At 47.6% G+C, this 21174-nt stretch overlaps 1 protein-coding gene across 1 annotated transcript; it reads right to left on the reverse strand.

Annotated features, from left to right (window-relative positions):
- Positions 1-238: 238 nt before the first annotated feature.
- Positions 239-8288, reverse strand: B9D2 (B9 domain containing 2). The gene is made up of 4 exons (XM_003420792.4): positions 7791-8288; positions 6622-6713; positions 3654-3779; positions 239-822 (listed from the first exon to the last, which is right to left on the reverse strand). The coding sequence occupies exons 2-4, from the start codon at positions 6707-6709 to the stop codon at positions 509-511; spliced, it is 528 nt and encodes a 175-aa protein (XP_003420840.1). The 5' UTR covers positions 6710-6713; positions 7791-8288; the 3' UTR covers positions 239-508.
- Between the last annotated feature and the right edge of the window lie 12886 nt (positions 8289-21174).

The raw sequence follows: 21174 nt of genomic DNA on the forward strand, positions 1-21174 counted from the left end.
GAGGAGAGGTACCCAGGAAAGGGGTCAAAGGATAGGGCTGCAGAAGAGGTCAAAAGACAGCGGGGTGGGAAGGGGGGTCAAAGAAGAGGCACCCAGAATAGGAAAGAATTGAAGGTGGAGAGGCAGAGGAGGGGGGAAGCAGACCTGTCAAAAGGTGGGCCCTGAGGAGGGAGGGTGTCAGTGGAAGGAAGGAGCACAGGGCAGAGGTCAGATGAAGTCAAGAAGGCAGATACACCTGTAAGAATCGCTCTCCTTTATTGTGCACCTCCCATGTGCTACACAGCCTCTTCTCCCAAGCTCCCGTGACCCCGCCCTCACAGTCCCCATTTTACAGATGGGAAAACTGGGGCCAAAAGGCACAATCACTGGTTTGAAGCAGCCATACCATGCCTTGGCTGGAGTCAGTTCCTGCCGACCCCAGATCCCATGCTCGTGGCCACTGTACCATCCTGCCCCTCATCAGGTGTCCAGAGTGTGGATGGGGGCCAGATGTTGCAGGCAGAGTCCCTCAGCATTCAACGCCGTAGCGGTCGAAGTGGCGCAGCAGCACGCCGAGCTGGAGATGCACGGTGCCACCGGCGGCCGTGTGCAGGCGGTAGCGATCAGCTCCACTGTAGATGGTGTCCCCATGCAGCAGCTGTGGTCCACCACCCACGAAGGCCCGTGCCAGCTGCTCCCGCCAGCTGCCCAGGGGCCGCCACGTGGGGCAGTCCAGTTGGTGGGTGCCCGGGCTGCTGGGCACGTGGCAAAAGCCATAGCCAGCAAGCTGGCAGCGGCCAAAGCTGTCCTGGGACCACACCTGGAGATGGAGCCGGGGCCAGCCTGTAGGACCGGAGGGAGCAAGGAAAGGGGGGGATGGGCAAGGCCCCGCCTGGCATATTCATGGTCCAGCCTCCTGCTCCTCAATCCCCTTCCCTTGATACCCACTGGAGACCCCAGCCTGCTCCTCCCTTCACACCCCTGGTTCTTCCCAGGCCTCTTCCTTGGTTTTCCACCTCCTGCTCCACCCCCACACAGCAGCCAGAGGGATCTCTCTAAATCCATGTTCCTCCTCTGCTCAAAACCCTTCCATGGCTCCCCAATATCCTCAGCATAAAGTCTAACTTCCTCGACACTCAAGACCCTTCAGATCTGGCCTCTGTGACATCCCTGAGGCCTCCTCCTCCGTGTCCCCGTCTCAAGGTGGCCCCACTGCTTCCCCAGTCCTCAGACGAGCACCTTGGGCCTTGTCTGGATGCCTCCCCCTCCCCTCCCTGGGGTCCCGCCCTGCACTCCTCCCTGACTGGCCTTCTGTCTTGTCTTCTCCAACCCCCTTTCCCCTGGTGACCGCGAGCATCTTTTCTCCCCCTTCCATAGGTTTCCTCAGAATACTGCTCAGCTCCTCAGGCTGGTGGCCAAGGCCCTTGGAGATCTGGCCCTGGCCCACCCTCCCTTCAGAACCCATCCTCTGTGCCAGGCCCCGTTCTAGGAGCTGGGGATCCAGCATGAGTAAGGCAGACAGAAATTCCTGCCCTTGAGTAGCTGACATCCTAGACAGCAAACATAGTAAATAAGTAAATTACAGGCTATGTCAGATGGTGATAACTGCTCTGGAGAAAAATTAAGCAGGGTAGGGTAGGGGTGGGGATACAGTTTTACAAAGGGGTGGTCCAGAAAGGCTTCAATGAGGTGACATTTTAGCAAAGGCTTCGAGGGGGCCATGTGGACATCTAGGGGAAGAGCATGGCCAGCAGCAGGAATAGCTAAGGCAAAGGCCCTGAGGCTGGAGGGTGCCTGGTAGGGCCAGTGGGGCTGGACTGGAGTGTGCCGGGGAGAGAGGGGCAGTGGGTGAGAGCCAGATGGTGCAGGGACCTGTAATCCCTGTTTTATGAAGTGTGTCCCCCCAAAAACTATGTGTTGTAAATCCTAGCCTCTATGCCTGTGGTTATAATCTCATTTGTCTTTGTTATGTTAATGAGGCAGGTTTAGTGTACGTTGTATCTTGAGTCAATCTCTTCTGAAATATAACAGAGATTAAAGGAGCAAGCAGAACAAGCAGGGATGGGGAAGAGAGATGCGAAGCCATGTGGAGATCTCTCTGGAACCAGGAAATGAGCTGAAGAAACAAGGACATTCCCCCAGAGCCGACAGAGAGAGAAAGCCTTCCCCTGGAGTTGGCACCTTGAATTTGGACTTCTAGCTTCTTAAACTGTGAGAAAATAAATTTGTGTGTTAAAGCCACCCACTTGTGGTATTTCTGTTCTAGCAGCACTAGAGAACTAAGACAACATAGGAAGGCTTTGGCTTTTACCCTGAGTGGCACGGGGACCAGGGGAGGGAGGGCTCTGACAGAGCAGGAACGTGATCTGATTTGGGTGTTCACGGGGTCCCGCTGGCTACCTGTGGGGAACAGACTAGGGTGGAGCCGGGGGTGAACCAGGGAGGGGACCAGGGGGGACAGAATTGCCTGTCTCATCCTCCCAATTCATCGCTTATTTGGCAGCCAGAAGATCTTTTAAAAGCAAAATACAGTTTGTCCATCGCCTGCCCTGGCACCCCAGTGCCTTCAAATGGCCTCAGGTCCTCAGCCTGGTGTTCAAGGCCCTGCATGGCCTGTCCCCTACCACCTCACTCCCTGCTGCCCTCCTAGTCTCCCTCCCTCAGTCCTTCAGATGCCCCTCTGCTTAGGAACTCTCTTCCAGTCCTTTGCCTCACTAGCTCCTACTAGCCCTTCACATCAAAGCTCAAATGTCCCCTCCTCCAGGAAGTCCTCCCTGATCTCCCCGACAGGGTCAGGAACCTCTTCTCGGTTCCCAGGCCCCAGGGGCCCCCCACCCCAGCCCTGTCCACTTGGGCTGTCACTGTGTGGGGACAGGTCTGTCTCCTCCACTGGATGGTAGGGCCCATGAGAACAGGGCTGTGGGTGTCTCAGTCACTGGTATCTTCCTGGCATCATCTAATATAGGGAGCCCTGATGGCACAGTGGTTAAAGCGCTCAGCTGCTTACCAACAGGTCAGTGGTTCAAACTCACTAGCTGCTCCGCAGGAGAAAGATGTGGCAGTCTGCTACCATAAAGATTTACAGCCTTGGAAACCCTATGGGGCAGTTCTACTGTGTCCTATAGGGTCGCCATGAGTCGGAATCACCTGGATGGCAGTGGGTTTGGTTTTTGCTTATTTCCCAAGCCTGGAATCTGCTCCTCTGCAATACCCCAAACTCTCTCCCAGAAAGTGCTTTCTGATACCCCTCCTCCCCTGCACTCATCTCCCCCTGAGCCTCTGCTCTCAAGCTAAGGGGCCCTCCCTGAAAAGCAGCAGCAAGCCCTCACCTCTGTGTCTCTCTCTCCCTCATAAACCCCATCCCAGATTGCTCCCTATTGCAGACTGTCTCCCTCTGTCTTTACTTAGAGGCCATCTCCCTTCCCACCCTGGTCCCTACATTCCCACCTCCCCTTCCACCCCGGGCCTCCGCCCCAGCCCCTCATACTTGGGATTCCCTTACAGCCCACCTGGGATGCTTCAGCTCAGCCTCTCCGGGGCCAGGCTGGGCTGGGAAAGGGACCGAAAAAGGTATAAGGGCAGAGGGCCGAGACTTGATATTCTCATCCCAGCAGCTAGGGTGCTATCAGCCCCCCTCCCCTCAGCCTGGCCCAGGGCCCATGCCTGGAACCTACCTTGAAGGCCTTTAGTGGCAAAGTGCAAGTCGATGGGGTGGGACCAGTAGGCCATGTCCCCCACTTGGGGGGTGTCCACCTGCGTTTGGCCCTCCCGCACGCCTGACAGTAGCTTCCATGCAGCCCCTGTGGGGAGAGCCAGGACACTGAGATGCGGCAGTGGGGTGATGCCACTGTGGCTGTAGGACCCCGTTTCTCCCTAACATTTGGGGGCAGGGGTTATAAAACACAGACTCTGGAGTCAAATGCCTGGGTTCAAATCCTGGCACTACCTCTTCCTGCCTTTGTGACCTTTGGCAAGTTACGTTTCTCTGCCTCTGTCTTCCCATCTGTAAAATGAGTGTAAAAATAATGTGTTCCTCATAGTTTTTGAGATTAAGCTAATACATACAAAGCACTTAAAACAGTGCCTAGGGCATAGTGAGTGCTGGATAAAATATCATTTTATTACTACTCCCACTCCATATTTAGAAGCCTAGATCAAGGACTAAGACAAGGCCAAGAGTATTCTCCACAGCTGGGTGTGCCGTGAAGGGTGCATAATAACAGCAAAATGCTCTGAGTGCTTACTACATGCCAGATGCTGTGCTGATCCCTTTAGGTAATGAATGTAATCTGCCTCTAGCACTCTTAATCCCACCCTGCCCAGCCCACCCCCCCCCCCCCCCGCCAGCTCAGACTCTCACCCGGTGCCTAAGGCTCTGCATGGCCTGCGTGCCCACCTTCCTGCCCTCATCTCCATCACTCTCCCCCTTCCTCACCCCCACAGCCTCACTGGTCCCATTTCTGTTCCCCAGTGTTGGCCGAGCTCATTCCCAACTCAGGGCCTTTGCACTTGCCATTCCCTCTACCTAGAAAGCTCTGCTCCTGGAGCTCCCTGTGGGTGGCTCTTTTTCATCCATCCACAGAGGGGCTTGCCCTGACACTCCGATCCAAAAATTAGTCCCCATCACCTCCTCCTGTCTCTTTTCTTCCTGGCACTGACCACTAACTAAAATCACTGTGCTCACCTGTCTGCTTGTTTATTTTCTGTGTCCCCTACTGGGAGCCTCAGGAAAGCAGGGCACTTGTGCACTGCTGTATCTCCAGAACCTCAAACCCAATGCTTGGTATACAGGAGGCACTCAGTAAATACTTGTCAGACAAATGAGTGATCTAAGAAGTAAAAGAATAAGCTCTGCCAAAGAAAATCACTTGGTCATTCATTCCACCAAGATTCACTGAGTGCCTACTGTGTGCCAGGCACTTGGGTCAGACCGAGGCCCCACAGCAGAGCTGGATTCAAGCTCAGCACTGACTGTTTGACTGCGGAGCCCAATCAGACTACCTCTGAGCTCTCTGCTGGACCAATCCCCGTGCCCCTACAACTCCCTCCCTGAACTAATAAAAACCATGTTAGCCACTTTCCCACAAGACTGAGAGAATGAAGCATCAGGCCCTGAGCCAGGCTCTTCACATACAAGATTTCCAAAAAACCCTATGAAGGATGGATGGTGGAAACCCTGGTGGCGTAGTGGTTAAGTGCTACGGCTGCTAACCAAAAAGGTCAGCAGTTCGAATCTGCCAGGCGCTCCTTGGAAACTCTCTGGGGCAGTTCTACTCTGCCCTATAGGGTTGCTATGAGTCGGAATCGACATGATGGCAGCAGGGATATAGATGGTTTCACACAGTGGCTGCAACAATGGGCTCGAGCATGGCAATGATTGTGACGATGGTGCAGAGGTGGGCAGTGTTTCATTCTGTTATACAAAGGGTCGCTATGAGTTGGAACTGACTCGACAGAACCTAACAACACATAGGTGAGGAAACTGAGGTGACAGCACCTGCCCAGGGTCCCAGGGCAGTTGAGTGGTAGGGCCCAGACTGGAAACTCAGTCTGACTCTAGAACCTGCCCCTTAACCACTCAGCTGGAGGATATCAATTCCCCAGGGAATCTGAATCACCACCCCGCCTACCACTGAAATCACAAATGACCCAGAGCCTGAAGGGATGCTGACAGCAAAAGCCATACCTATTTCATGGGCCAGGCAACACATACCAGGCTTTACAAACAAGACCCCATCGAAGTCTTACAAGAGCCAGACAAACACTTACTGAACACTTACTACCCACTGGACCCTGCTCTAAGTGCTGCTGATATAAAGTTAGTCCTCCCAACAATCCCATGAGGTAAAATTATTCCCATTGTTCAGGTACAGAAATCAAAGCAAAGAGAAGTGCAACAGCTGGTTTTGTGCCCAGGCGGTTGTGCTCTTAATCTTGACACTGTGCTGCCTCTCAGTTGCTATTTAGTCACATTTTCAGACAAGGGAACAGATACTCAGAGAGTTCAGGCCCAAAGGCCTCCAATTAATAGGTGGAGTTAGTCTTCGAACCCAGATTTGGTGGCCTGTGGTCCTAACCACTATGCATACTGCCTCAGATGGGGAGGCATGAAAACTGGGGGCTTTGGGGGTACCCCTCTAAATCTGCATGAAAGGATATGGATGGCTGCCAGTTCCTACCTTCTCAAAGAGGACTGTGAATACCAGAGAATGGGCTGCCTTTGTAAATCGGGCACAGAAACTTCCACTATACAGTACGAACTCAATACACAGAGACTGTTAACCAAAGAATTATTATTAAGACTGTGGAGAGTCCCAGAGCATCCCTAAGACAGTTAGTGAAGTTCAAAGCGGGGCGGGGGCGGGGGGGGGTCTGGGCTACCTAGAGTTTTGAGAATTGGAAGGAGAGGGGTCCTAGCCTATAGTCCCATATGCTTAGAAGTTGCGTGTTCATTAGGGTGGGAGCCAGAGCCCCCACGGCAGAATATGAAGTGAGCCTAAGGCTCCTGTGGACAGCTGATTTCTGACGGCGGACGGAAGGTAAGGATCAGAACCTGGGTCAGGGGGCAAGTAGAGAGCACGGAGCCTCTGGGCACAGGGACTTGGCGGGGCGGGGAGGGGAACAAACCAGGCCCAGGAATACCTGTGTGGATGCCCCACTTGCAGAAGAGGCTACTTTCTGAGAAACCGGTGGCCCCCATGATTTGTCCAATTACGTGCACCTCAGCCATCGCCCTGGGAAAGGAAAAGTATAATCACAGCCCTGTGAGATATTATTTGCTCCATCTGATAGGTAGGGAAACTAAGACCCACAGAGTAAATGGCAGCATCAGGATTCCAAGATAGGTTCGTCAAACCCCTGAGGCTGTGCTCTTAACCACTACCCTGTCTTCCCAGGAGAACCCGGGAAAAACAGGACTGCTGGGTGAAATAGCTGGCGTCTAACTCTGCCCCACCCCAAGATACCTCCACCTCAAGGAGCCCTGGCGGCACAGTGGTTAAGAGCTCAGCTGCTAACTGAAAGGTCGGGGTTTGAACCCACCAGCCACACCACGGGAGAAAGACGTGGCATCTGCTTCCGTAAAGATGACAGCTTTGGAAACACTACGGGGCGGGGCAGTTCTACTCTGTCCTATAGGGTCTCTGTGAGTCGGAATGTGTCCACAGCTACAGGTTTGATTTTGTTTTGGGTACCTCTGGCTCAGTCCACGGAAACCCTGCTGGGCATTGGTTAAGAGCTCGGCTTCTAACCAAAAGGTCGGCAGTTCCAATCCACCAGGCGCTTCTTGGAAACCCTGTGGGGCAGTTCTACTCCGGGCTATAGGGTCGCTATGAGTCGGAATGGACTCAACTGCAACGGGCTTGGTTTTTTTGGCTCAGCCCACGGAGCCCTGGTGCTAAGAGCTCGGCTGCTAACCAAAAGATTGGCAGTTTGAATCTACTAGTCGCTTCTTGGAAACCCTATGGGGCAGCTCTACTCTGTCCTAGAGGGTACCTAAGAGTCGGAAACTACCCTAACGCAAGTGGTTTCGTTTGGTTTGGTATCAGTCCACCGAAAAGTCCCGCCCAGGGGTCTCTGGCTCCGCACACAAGGGCAAGAGCCCCGCCTCCTAGCGTCAGCCCGGCCCGAAGCTCCATGATGCGCATGCGTCTTAAGTGCCTTAGCCGCGCCCCCTCAAGACAACGCATGCCTTATTGCGACTTTAACACGCCTAACGGTTAAAAACCATAAAGCCAAACCCACTGCCGTCGAGTCGATGCCGACCCATAGCGGCGAAAGCAGCACAGGGTATCATAATTCCTGAGTCTGACCTGTCCCTCTCTCCGCGGGCGCCGACTTCCCAGGCCTGGCTCCCGCTTCTCCCAGCACCTTCCCGGCAGCGAGAAATCTGTAGAGGCCGATCTCTCCACGGCCGTGCCCGCCTCCGGGATCCCTAGTTGTTGCTACGGCAACAGCAGCCTCCACCCCTGGCCTAGCTCCCGTCCTGCGCGCCGCTAATTGGCCCTAGCCGTTCTCGGGGGCGGGGCGGGCCTGTGACGGACGTTTTCTCCGCCGGTTTTTTTTTTTAGCTCCCGTTCGGGAAAGCAGCGCTTCTCCGCCAGCGTGAGGTTCCGCCATTGGGGGCGTGGCCGAGCAGCTACCATCTTGAGTGTGGCTGGGTTTCTTTGAGCGCCGACTCTTTCTCCCAGACCCTCTTTATAAAACAAACAAATCCATAAAGACCACAAATCAGAGACGACCCAAGGCCATGGGGAAGTCCCTCCCCTTACACTGTGTGCATCCTCCCGTCTCATAATTGGAAATAATCCTTCCACATTCAGAGAGGGTTCTTGGTCTGTTTTTAAATTTCCCCAGTCTCCTTAAAACAAAAAAACAAACCCATTGCCGTGGAGTAGATTACGAGTCATAGCGACCCAGGTCCACGAAGGACTGAGAAATACAATTTCCTTCTCAGAAATACTGCACAGTTTTTCACCCTGATTCCTGATTCTGAGCAGGGGGTGGGGGGGGGGAGGGAATGAAAGTGAGGAACTGAAAATGCAAAAACCAAACCGTTGGCCCTCAAGTGGATTCCATTCATAGCGAACCTGTAGAATCCCCCTTTATCTGCAGAAAATCTCGTTTTTGAAGATTTAGCTCTTCCAGTAAGTTGTCCTGCTCATTTCATTTTTTATGACTTACAGTTTTTTTAGATTCATGCTTTGTACATTCCACGTTCCAGTTATTAATGGATGTTTGCAGCTGTTTCTTCTCATTTTGAGTTGTGCGGCATAAGCAAATGAAGGTCCCTGGGAAGCTTGACTCCATCCACCTCATTAAGGTCGACTGTACTTTGAGGCAGCCCTTCCCCCATTGTATTTTGAGTGGCTTCCAACCTGAGGGGATCCTCTTTGGCATTATTACCAGTGTTTCACTGCTATTCAGAAGGTTTTCACTAGCCAATTTTTTCAGAATTAGACTGTCAGGTTCTTCTTCCTAGTCTGTCTTAGTCTGGAAGCTTAGCTGAAACCTGTCCACCAAGGGTGCCTCTGTTGGTATTCGATGCCAAAGCTTCCAGTATCACAGCAACACACAAAACACAGTACAACAAACTGATAGGCACATGGAGGCCCATCTATAGGTCTCAGTTATCTAATCCATATAATGGGTGCATGGAGAGTGGACCAGAGTCAAAAGTACTCACACAACCTGAGTTCCTGAGCAATGCGTTTCCCACTCTAACTCCAGCTGAACCTCAGTCCCTTGTTCCTTCAGCCCAAATCAGGAGTCCAGTGAGAACTTATTTCCCACTTTTAGCAAAACAGGGAGTCTTCTGAGTCACCAACTCAAAATTATGGAGGAAGGACATTCCAATAGAATAAAATTTATATAAATAAAATAATTCAATAGAGTAATATTAATAGATATATATTTAATAGCACCACTTATTGATCACTTTCTCTGTGCCAGCTGGTACTGACTCTTTTACATTTATTATCTCCTTCAATCCTTACATACAGCCTACGGGGTAGGTAATATCAGCCCCATTTAAAACGAAGAAAAACTACTTGCTTTAAGCCAAATTGATCATAGATCTCTCTGACTCTGTCCCTAACTTAGGTTATTAACTTTTCTGCTATCCTGCCTTTCTTGAATACCAAAATAAACCAACCAAACCAGTTGCCTGGGAGTTGATTCTGACTCATAGCAAAAAAAAAAAAAATTTTTTTTTTTTTTTCATAGCAACAGATCGCCTGATATCTAAGGAGTGTGAAAGTTGTGCATGGGTGTCATCCTAGGCTCTATCACTTCTCTACCGAAGTGGCCATCAAGTCCTGTCAGTGTTCCTTAGTTTTTTTCAACTGTTTTTTTCCCCACTGGTTAATACTACCAGTAAACTACTTATCATTCAGTCAGTTTTGACTCATGACAACCCCATGTGTGTCAGAATAGAACTGTGCTCCATAGAATTTTCAATGGCTTGTTTTTTGGAAGTAGATCTCCCGGCCTTTCTTCCATGGCACCACCACCAACCTTTCAATTATCAGCTGAGCAAATTAACTGTTTGCACTACCCAGAGACTCCTGGATTAACATTAGTGATTAAGAAAATGGACCCCACTTAAAAGCTAGCAAGGGGCCATCTCAGATGCACTGATTGGTCCCAACCCACCTGGAGCAAAGGAGAATGAAGAACATCAAAGACATAACGAAAATATGAGCCCAAGGGACAGAAAGGGCCACATAAACCAGAGACTCAACCAGCCTGAGACCAGAAGACCTAGATTGCAGCCAGCCACCACCAATTACCGCACTCACTAAATGGGCAGCTCCTGCCTAGAAGTGAGATGAAAAGGCAGAAGGGGACAGGAGCTGGTTGAATGGACACGGGAAATAAAGGGTGGAGAGGAGTGTGCTGTCACATTGTAGGGAGAGCAACCAGGGTCACATAACAATGTGTGTATAAGTTTTTGTATGAGAAACTGACTCAAATTGTAAACTTTCACTTAAAACACAATTTAAAAAGAAAGAAAGAAAGAAAATGGACCCCACAGGTTAACTTCCTGGATTTGTCTTGGCTCTGTCTCTTCTGTGTGACTTTTAACCTCTCTGTACCTCAGTTTCCTCATCTGTAACATCGGAATGAATGATAGTACCCACTGCACTGAGGTATTATGAAGACTTAATGAGTTAATGTATGAAACTGTTTTAAAGTACATCCACAGATTCTCTGACACTCCTCCCTTCATTAGGTGGATTCTAATTCCCCTCCCTTGAGTGTGGGCTGGCCTTGGTGATTTCCTTCTAACCAACAGCACATGGTAGAAATATTGGAGTGTGACTAACAAGACTATATCATAAAAGGAATCGAGGCTTCCTCCTTGTATTATTTCCTAGGGTTGTTGTAACAAAATATCGCTAAGTGGGTGGCTTTTGAACGACAGAAATTTATTGTCTCACATTCTGGAGGCTGGGAATTCAAGATCAGGGTGTCAGCTGTGTGGATTCCTTCTGAAGCTTCTGTTCCCTGCCTCTCTCCTGGCTTCTGGCAGCCTCAGGCATTCCTTGACTTGCAGCTGCAGGGTCAGATGGTGTCTCTTCTCTTTCAAAAGGACACCACTCAGGTGGGATTAGGATCTACCCTACTCTGGAACCACCTCATATTGACTGATAACATTTTCTAAGACCCTATTTCAAACAAGGTCATGATCAAATGTACCACAGGTTAGGATTTCAACACACACATTGGCGGGGAGGGGGACACAATTCAATCCATAACACTCCTTGCTCTCTCTCTTGAACCACTTACTCTGAGGGAAGTCAGCCACTATGTCACGAGGACAGTAAATCAGCTGGTGGACAGACCTAAATAGGAAAGAACGCAGGGCTCCTGCCAACAACTAACACTATGTGACTGACCCATCTTGGAAGCAGATCTTCCAGCCCTAATCAAGTCTGCAGATGACTATACCCATACCCACTGCTGTCGAGTCGATTCTGACTCATAGTGACCCTATAGGACAGAGAAGAACTGCCGCATAGAGTTTCCAAGGCGTGCCTGGTGGATTTGAACTGCCGACCTTTTGGTTAGCAGCTGTAGCTCTTAACCACTACACCATCAGGGTTTCCACAGATGACTGTAGCCCTGTCCAACATCTTGACTGTAACTTCATGACAGACCCTGAGGTAAAAACCACCCAGCTAAGCTGTTGCCAGGTTCCTGACCTACAGAAAATCTGTGAGATAATAAATGTTTCTTGTTTTAAGCCTACAAATTTGGGGGGAGAGGGGTGTGGATGTGTTGTGCAGCAATAGATAACTAGTACCCATATGTAATAAATTTAGAACAGTGAAAGCGTTAAAATGTGTGTTGTTGTTGATGATTTTATTGTTACTTTAATGAACTGGCATATCTTACGTATTGTTTTACACCTACCCTTTTACACTCAGTGATATATCTTGAACATGTATCCATATCAGTGTGTAAAGATTTGCCTTTCTAAAAGTGGAACATAGGTACAGAAAAATGAAAAAGTCATAACTGAACGGCTTGATTAATTTTCACAAACTGAACATGCCTGGTCACCAGAACTCAGCTTAAGAAAAGAATATGACCAGCCACCCCCAGAATTCCCCTTGTGCCTCTTCCAGGATGTCTCCAAGGGTGGCCACGAACTGGATTTCTAACAACATGGGTGTGTTTTGCCTGTTTTTTGTAGTTTATATAAGTGAAGCCATACAGTATGTACTCTTTTGTGTCTTCTGTCTTTTGCTCAACATTTTGCTCAACATTCACCCATGCCGTTGCGTGTAGCTCTGGATCTCACACTGTCATTGCTGTGTAGTTTCATTGTGTGATGATGCCAGTATTTATTTATCCATCCTACTGGTGACGGGAATTCATCTTCTTTTGGTGGACATATGTTCGCATCTGGTTGGAGTGGAATTTCTGGGTCATAGGATATGTTCAGCTATACTAAACAGTCATCCAAGTCATCAAGCCAATTCTCACGCCTACCAGTGGTGTCTGAGAGTTCCTTCTCCTTCACATCCTCGCCAACACTTGGTATTATTTTTCTTTTTCATTTTAGCCATTCTGGTGGGTGTGGTATTGGTATTGCACTGTGGTTTCAATTTGCATTTCCCTGATTACTTAAGAAACTGAGCACCTTTTTAATATGTGCATTGTTCCCTTGGATTTCCTCTTTTGTGACATGTCTGTTCAAGTCTTTTGCCTACTTTTCTGCTAAGTTGTCCTTTTCTTATAGATTTGTAGGATATATATATACAGTGAAACCTGTGAGAGTCGGAACTCAACAGGACTGCCTTGTTTGTCCGGGTCTTGCAAGTTTTCCACCTTTGACGCAGTGCAGTCTTGCCTCTTTTCTATCGCTCATTTTAGTGGAAAATATTTGAGTTTTCCTTCTCTGACAAGTTCCTGCCTTACACAGTCTCTGCCTTTTGCAGATTTTACTATTTGTTGTTGTTGTTAGGTGTTGCTGAGTCAGTTCTGACTCATAGTGACTCTATGTATGACAGAACAAAACATTGCCTGGTTCTGCACCATCCTCATGATAGTTGTTATGCTTGAATCCTTGGTTGTAGCCTCTATGTCAATCCATCTTGTTGAGGGTCTTCCTCTTTTTCGCTGACCCTCCACTTTACCAAGCATGGTGTCCTTCTCCAGGGACTGATCCCTCCTGATAACATGTCCAAATTATATGAGATGATATATGTATATGTATCATATATATATATATATACATACATAAATGTATATATATACATACATACATAGGAAACACTGGTGGTGTAGTGGTTAAGAGCTACAGCTGCTAACCAAAAGGTCAGCAGTTCGAATCCGCCAGGCACTCCTTGGAACCTCTATGGGGCAGTTCTACTCTGTCCTATAGGGTCGCTATGAGTCAGAATCTACTCAATGGCAATGTTTTTTATACATACATATATATTTGTAGACTATGTATACACACATATATACACACATATATCTATAAAGATGATCCAAAAGAAAAAAATTAAAAAAAAAAAAACAGAATCCAGACATTATTACACAATATCATTAATATCACACACAAGTAAAATTTTGCTGAAGGTAATTCAAAAACGGTTGTAGCAGTACATCAACAGGGAACCACCAGAAAATTCAAGCTGGATTCAGAAGAGGACGTGGAATGAGGGATATCACTGCTGATGTCGGATGGATCCTGGCTGAAAGCAGAGAATACCAAAAAGATGTTTACCTCAGTTTTATTGACTATGCAAAGGCATTCAACTGTGTGGATCATAACAAATTACGGATAACATTGCAAAGAATGGGAATTCCAGAACATTTAATTGTGCTCATGAGGAACCTGTACATAGACCAAGAGGTAGTTGTTCAAAAAGAACAAGGGGACACTGTGTGGTTTAAAGTCAGGAAAGTTGTGCATCAAGGTTGTATCACTTCACCCATAATTATTCAACCTCTATGCCGAGCAATACAATCCGAGAAGCTGGGCTGTAGGAAGAAGAACACAGCATCAGGATTGAAGGAAGACTCATTAACAACCTGCCTTATGCAGATGATACAACCTCGCTTGCTGAAAGTGAAGAGGACTTGAAGCACTTACTGATGAAGATCAAAGACCACAGCCTTCAGTATAGATTACACCTCAACATAAAGAAAACAAAACTGAGCCAGTGCGCAACCTCATGAAGAACGGAGAAAATATTGAAGTTGTCAAGGATTTCATTTTACTTGGATCCACAATCAACACCCATGGAAGCAGCAGTCAAGAAATAAAATGATGTATTACATTGGGCAAATCTGCTGCAAAAGACCTCTTTCAATTGGGAAAAAACAAAGACATCACTTTGAGGACTAAGGTGTGCCTGATCTAAGCCATGGTATTTTCAGCCGCTTCATATGCATGTGAAAGCCGGACAATGAGTAAGGATAACCGAGGTACTGATGCCTTTGAACTATGGCACTGGCGAAGGATACTGAATGTACCATGGACTTCCAGAAGAACAAACAAATCTGTCTTGGGCGAAGTACAGCCAGAATGCTCCTTAGAAGCAATGATACTGAGACTTTGTCTCACATACTTTGGACATGTTATCAGGAGAGACCAGTCCCTGGAGAAGGACATCATGCTTGGTAAAGTAGAGGGCCAGCAAAAAAAGAAGACCCTCAACGAGATGGAGTGACACAGTGGCTGCAACAATGAGCTCAAACGTAATAACAACAATTGTGAGGATGGCGTAGTACCAGGCAGTGTTTCATTCCGTTGTACATAGGGTCGCTGTGAGTTGGAACTGACTCAATGGCAGCTAATAATAACAATAATACGAGCCTCTGAGTATGGGACCATGGCTGACATAGCCTAACACCATACTCTGTTCAACAGATAGAGATGGCTCATCGGTTTCCTGTCTTTTTCCACAATATATGTCAAAGTTAGTCACAAAGTCCATTTTAGAGTCTGCCAAACACCACTCTTTTTACCCACGTCTGACGAGCTTCATGGGCACGTGTTGTTTTATTGATGATTTTCCTGTGAACGGCACCATGCTTTCATTGATGCAGGGTAAGGAAAGCCATGACGGCCTATACACCTTCTTTGGGTGAATACTGAACACATGGATAAAAAGAGCGCAATTTGTGAACCCTGTCATAGCCTGGTTCCCTTCTTGCCACAGCTTTTGAATTGTCATTACAGTACATGTTCTTGATCAGTTTTATGAATCTGCCTTTACTCATTATTTCTTGAATCAAAACAACACCCAGGCCGGCGTCACTGGACCAATAATGCTTGTGTGCCAGGATGACGTGTATGCCCATCAGTACATGCACAGCAATGAGTGACTTTATTCCTCTATGGAAACATAATGGAGGGACTTGTAATACTCCTCCCTTTAAAACATTCAATGCGCTCCTGTGTTGCGTGGAGATTAGTTTGGTCATTTATAGTTTCCAACATCTCTTCCATAAAGTATTAACAGAAAATAATCTCTGACTCTTCCAAGACAGGGACATCTGGGAAGGCATACCAGCTGTGACACTTAGATTTTCAAAGTAGGAGACACCCTTGGACCATTCACCTACATCATAATCATCGCCACTTAATCCATCCCTGTCCCCTGCTCCGGAAGCCCTGGTGGTGTAGTGGTTAAGTGCTGTGGCTGCTAACCAAAACGCTGGCAGTTCAAATTCACCAGACACTCCTTAGAAACCCTCTGGTGTAGTTCTATTCTGTCCTGTAGGGTCGCTATGAGTTGGAATCGACTCAATGGCAATGGGTTTGGTGGTTTAGTTTGGTTCCCCTGCTCCATCCATCACTTCCTTACCTCTACCCATCAGGGCGCTGATGTTGTTCCCACTTTCAGAACTTGACTCAGATTCAGCATTATCTACGAGGTCAATAGATGAATCATCACCGGCATCATCAGCGGAGGTGTCATAGTCGGGCAGAGGAAAATAATATCCTGTTACTTCTTCAGTGCTTCTAAATTTCTTCGTCATTTCTAAAACAGATGGATGTAGCCAAAAAAAAAAAAAAAGTCGTTGGCTCCATAAATCTAGGATAACTACTACAGCATAACTCCAAACAAAAGTGAGAAAACAAAATGGGAGATAATTACCTAAATGAAGACTCCTTCCCAACTACCTGAAATAAATTTTTTTTACCTCAGGAACATAATTGCAATTATACATTCTGCAATACTGCAAAAACAAACAAAAAAAAAGGTACTAAAATCTAAGAAACAAGAAGCAAGCAGCCTTTGAACATTGCTGAAGAGCTCACAGCTGAGCCTGACATCAGCTACACGTGGAAGCAAGGATGAGGGCCTAAGATTGAATGCGGTAAGGAAAGCCTTACAGCAGTCACTGTCTCTTCAAAATTCCCAATGCAATGCAGTTTCCTTAATTGCAAAGCCATTACTTACTATTCACAGACGAGACAAGAAGTCCTGGAAGACTACAGAGCAGAATTCTGAACCCGACATTAGCGGAGCAGCAACCCTTGGCCGCAATGAATGGAAGCAGAGAAAAGATGGGTGCTCTGAATGAATGAGAGCTAAGAAGAGCGCGTTCTCGTGATGAGACAATTCTCAGGAGAACAGACTAACAACCCGCTAGGTATCATTATCTTGCAGGAATACAGAAGAAAGGGGCAAAAGTTTACAAAACAAGCACATCCAGGAAGTATCACCTAATCGAATGCCCCATCTTCACAAACGAAGCTCCAACTCAGGGCTGCTGAGATTCTTGCATCTCGAAAGGATCCCACTTTGGCGTTCAATGCATTAGAACCGGAATAACATTCTGCCAGTGAGGTCCAAACCAAAACCACACCAAACCCATTGCCGTCTAGTTGATTCCAACTCATAACGACCCTATAGGACTGAGAACTGTTCCACAGAGTTTCCAAGGAGCGCCTAGTAGATACGAACTGCCGGCCTTTTGGTTAGCAGCCAAGCTCAGGGCTCCTCTCCTTAGAATGGTATATATAATATAATACATAGTTTATACAAATTTCCTCACTTCCTAAAAACATACTATATTGCTATCCCCTCCTCCCTCCTGGATCACACTTTTTATTCAGTCTCTCTTAAGCTGAAATAGCCTTGCCAGCTTTTACATTTTTTCTTTTTTTAATTATTATTTTTTATGGCATTGGTATTTTTAAAGCATACAGGCCAACTATGTTATAGACTGTCCCTCAATTTGGCTTTGTCACGTTTCCTTATGATTAGATCCAGATTATGCACTTTTGGCAGAAACACCACAGAAGTGATGTCATGTCCTTCTCAGTGCGTAAGATCAGGAGGCACGTAGTGTCAGTTTGTCCCCTTAACGGTGATGTTAACTTCTATCACTTGATTAACGTGGTTGGTGTCTGCCAGTTTTCTCCACTACTTTTTCCCTTTGTAATAAATCCGTCATCTGGAGAGAGATACTTTGAGACTACATAAATATCGTGTTGTTCCTCATCAAGGAGTCCCTGGGTGGCATAGATGGTTAAGGGCTTGACGACTAACCAAAGGATTAGCAGTTTGAATCCACCCAAAGTCCCCTGGGAAGATAGGCCTGGAGATCTGCTTCCAAAAGGTCACAGCCTTGAGAACGCTATGGGGCAGTTCTACTCGTACACATATGGAGTCGTCAGAATAGACTCAGTGGCAATGGATTTGGTTTGGTTTGGTTCCTTACGAACATTTCCCTCAGTTGTTGAAGCCTCCACTCGTGGTCCTTGCTAGAATCATATTCTGAGATCATCACAAACTCTAAGGCCTGGACCTTTTTTGACCCGCGAAAGAAGTGAGGTTCTTTCAAGGCCGTGGTGGCCAGAGAGATCTAATTGGGGTGGTCTGGGGGGACAAAGGGGCCTGCAGAGTTTAGCGATTCCAGAGGGAATTTATGCCTTAGTCCCATAAATATGTATGGAGGGCCTACTTTGTGCCAGGCACTATTCTAGGACCTGAGGCACAGCAGTGAACAAAACAGACCATATTCCAGCCGTCGTGAGTTGACACTGACATGAGCAGTGTCTTGGTTATCTAGTGCTGCTATAACAGAAATACCACAAGTGGATGGATTTAACAAACAGAAGTTTATCCTCTCACAGTCCAGTAGGCTTGAAGTCTGAATTCGGGGCACGGGCTCCAGGGCATGGCTTTCTCTCTCTGTAGGCTCTGGAGGAAGGTCCTTGTCATCAGTCTTCCCTTGGTCTAGGAGCATCTCAGCGCAGGAACCTCAGGTCCAAAGGACGTGCTCTGCTCTCGGCGCTGCTTTCTTGGTGGTATGAAGTCCCCAGCTCTCTGCTTGCTTCCCTTTCCTTTTTATCTGTTGAGAGAGAAAAGGTGGTGCAGGCCCCACCCCAGGGAAACTCCCTTTACATTGGATCAGGGATGTCAGCTGCATAAGGGCGTTACTATCCCACCCTAATCCTCTTTAACATAAAATAACAATCACAAAATGGAGGACAACCACACAATAGTGGGAATCATGGCCTAACCAAGCTGACACATATTTTGGAGGGACACAATTCAATCCATGACAGGGGGACCCAGTCTACAAACAAAAGAAATATGTAGTACAATGTCTCATAGTGAGAACCGATATGAAAAAACAACATCAGCAAGGTTAAGGAGATAGAGAGTAACAGGGTACCTTTTCTGGGTAAAACAATCCTGCTCTCTCCTCCCTCTCGTCTATCCTTCCCTGGGCCTTCCTGCCTCCTCCTCATCTGCCAGAAACTCTGGCTGAGCCAAGTGCACTCACAGATGCCATCTGCTCTCTCCAGGAGTGGGGCCCGTGCCAGCTCCAGTGTCTGGGCTCTTGGCACAGAGCCTAGAAGCAAGGAAACTCCACTCTGGCACCACCTCAGGGCTGGGGAATCCTCTAATCTGGTTGAGGGCTTCTGCGAAGGGGAGGCAAGCAGGGGTGGGCTCCCTGGAGGAGGTGGAGGCCTGCAAGGCAAGGAGGGTAGGTGTAAACAAAAACAATAATGACCATCAAACATGTTCAGAGCGTCTACTGTGCCAGGCCTTGGCTAAATGTTGGACATTTGTTATTGCACCTGATCTAAGTGCTTTAAGTATTGTTATCACATTTATGAGGCAGGGAGCATTTCACCCATTTTACTGAAGAAGCTGGGGATCATCACTTATATAAAAAGACAAGAAAAGGTAAATGTACAGAGACCAAAGTTTATTAGAGGCTACCAGGGGTGGGAGGGAGAGGGGAAGGGGGAAGGGTTATTCCTTATGGAGTACTGAGTTTTGGTTTATGGTGATGGAAAAATTCCATTGATTAAGGGTAGGGCTGCACAGCCAATTAATGTAATTGCTGTCAATAAGTTGTATACTTGTAAAAAGTTGAATTGGCCAAAGTTGTGTGATATATATGTATAATGACAAAAAGAAAAAAAAAAAAGAGTAGCTGCTGACGCTGCTAGGTACAACCAAAAACTTCATGGAATTTGCTTCCTTTGTTTGGAGGTTTAGGGTCATCATTTCACAGGACATCCCAGTTAACTGGCCTAATAATGTGTTCAGTGCTTCTGTTCTACCTCCTAGTTTGTCTTAAAAGCTTACATGTGGCCATTCAAGGCACAATAATTGGTCTGTATTCGCCTGGAACAACAGAGGAAGAAGGAGAATCAGAAATTGGAGGAAATGGAATGTGTGGCTAATTTTCTCCATAAACAAGTGCCTCCTTTACCATGAGACCAGAAGAACTGCATGGCGCCCGGCTACCATAACTGAAAACTGTGAACAAAGATTCTATAGAAGAATCCTGATCAAAAGGAGGGAAATGCAAAACAGAATTTCAAATTCTCATGGAATCTAGATTTTCTGGAGCCATGGAGGCTGGATGAACCGCTAAAACTATTTACCTGAGATAATCATTAAACCTTAAACCAAAAATATCCCCTGAAGTTTTCTTAAAACCGAACAATAGTCTAGCTTATCTGGTAAACAATGAGCGTTATGCCCTTTTAAGATCTATCTATACGGGATCAAATTGACAACAGCAACTCGAAAGGTTAGATAGGAAATTTAGGGGGCAGCAAGTTTATGGTAATGGGGGAGGAACAGCTTGTAAAAGGAGGGTGAGAATGGTTGCACAACTCGAAGAATAGAATCGATGTAACTGAATTGTACATGTAGAAATCTTTGAATTTGTGCATTTTTGCTGTGTATATTCCCAACAACGACAAAATTTAAAAAATTATATTAAAAAAAAAAAAAGAAACAGGATCAGACAGGTGAAACCATTGTCCGGAGGCTACACAGCAAGTAACTTGCAGAGCCCAGATGGGAACCCAGGTCTGTGTGGCCCAAACAGACTTTAACCACCACCTGCATCGACTGGGGGCCCTGCTGACTCAGTGGTTAAAAGCTCGGCTGCTAACCGAAAGGTCGGCAGTTTGAATCCAGCAGCTGCTCCCTGGAAACTGTATAGGGCAGTTCGGCTGTTTCCTACAGAGTCGCTATGAGTCGGAATTGGGACTGGTTTTTGATTTGCACCAACGAACATTGTGGCCGCACTCCATCTCAGACTCCTGTCGCTGGAAGGATCCATCCCACCTTCTGCCTCAGCTTTTTCCCATCCCCTTGAGATGGGCTGGGGTTACTAACCGCCCCTCCTCATACCAGCTGTTCACCGTGGCCAGGTGAGCACGCCCCTCTGAGCCTCAGTTTCCTTATCTGCAAAATGGGGATAAAAATTGAGCTACGGAGAGGAATCAACGCAGTGGGGAACGTAAAATATTTAATACAGGGCCAGGGCATTGTCTGCACTCAATGAACTAGTGGTGTGATTTTAGGCGAATAACCTAACCTCTCTGCGCTTGTTTCCTTCTGTGTAAAACGGGGACAATAAACGATAGGGCCTCCTGGGGTTGTTCGGAAGAATAAATGTGGAAGTGTGTATATATAGCACATAAAATATAGCACTTAGAACAGTGCAAATACAAGTTGTCGTTATTGGGCACCAAGACGGGGGGGGCGGGGCCAAGCCAAGAAGGCCCTGGAGAATTCGGGGCGCCCCCTCTCCCTGCAAGTAGCGTTTGTGCTAGCGCTTTGCCGTAAGGGGCTGCTGATCAGGCCCCGGTCCTCGGGAAATCCCTCCGCTCCCGCACAGCCGGTGTAGCAGGGCCTGCGCCTGGGCGCTGACGTCGGCGTTCAAGGCCCCCGCCCCGCC

The sequence above is a fragment of the Loxodonta africana genome, chromosome 11 (assembly GCF_030014295.1).
Source record: "Loxodonta africana isolate mLoxAfr1 chromosome 11, mLoxAfr1.hap2, whole genome shotgun sequence".
NCBI classification, from domain to species: Eukaryota; Metazoa; Chordata; class Mammalia; order Proboscidea; family Elephantidae; genus Loxodonta; species Loxodonta africana.

Bases quoted from the DNA above. Each gene is read 5' to 3' on its own strand.
- B9D2 (XM_003420792.4), bottom strand. From the start codon at position 6,709: ATGGCTGAGGTGCACGTAATTGGACAAATCATGGGGGCCACCGGTTTC. The intron at 3,780-6,621 runs GTATTCCTGGGC...CTCTCCCCACAG, and splicing joins CAAGTGGGGCATCCACACAG to GGGCTGCATGGAAGCTACTG. The intron at 823-3,653 runs GTAGGTTCCAGG...CCGGTCCTACAG, and splicing joins TGCCACTAAAGGCCTTCAAG to GCTGGCCCCGGCTCCATCTC.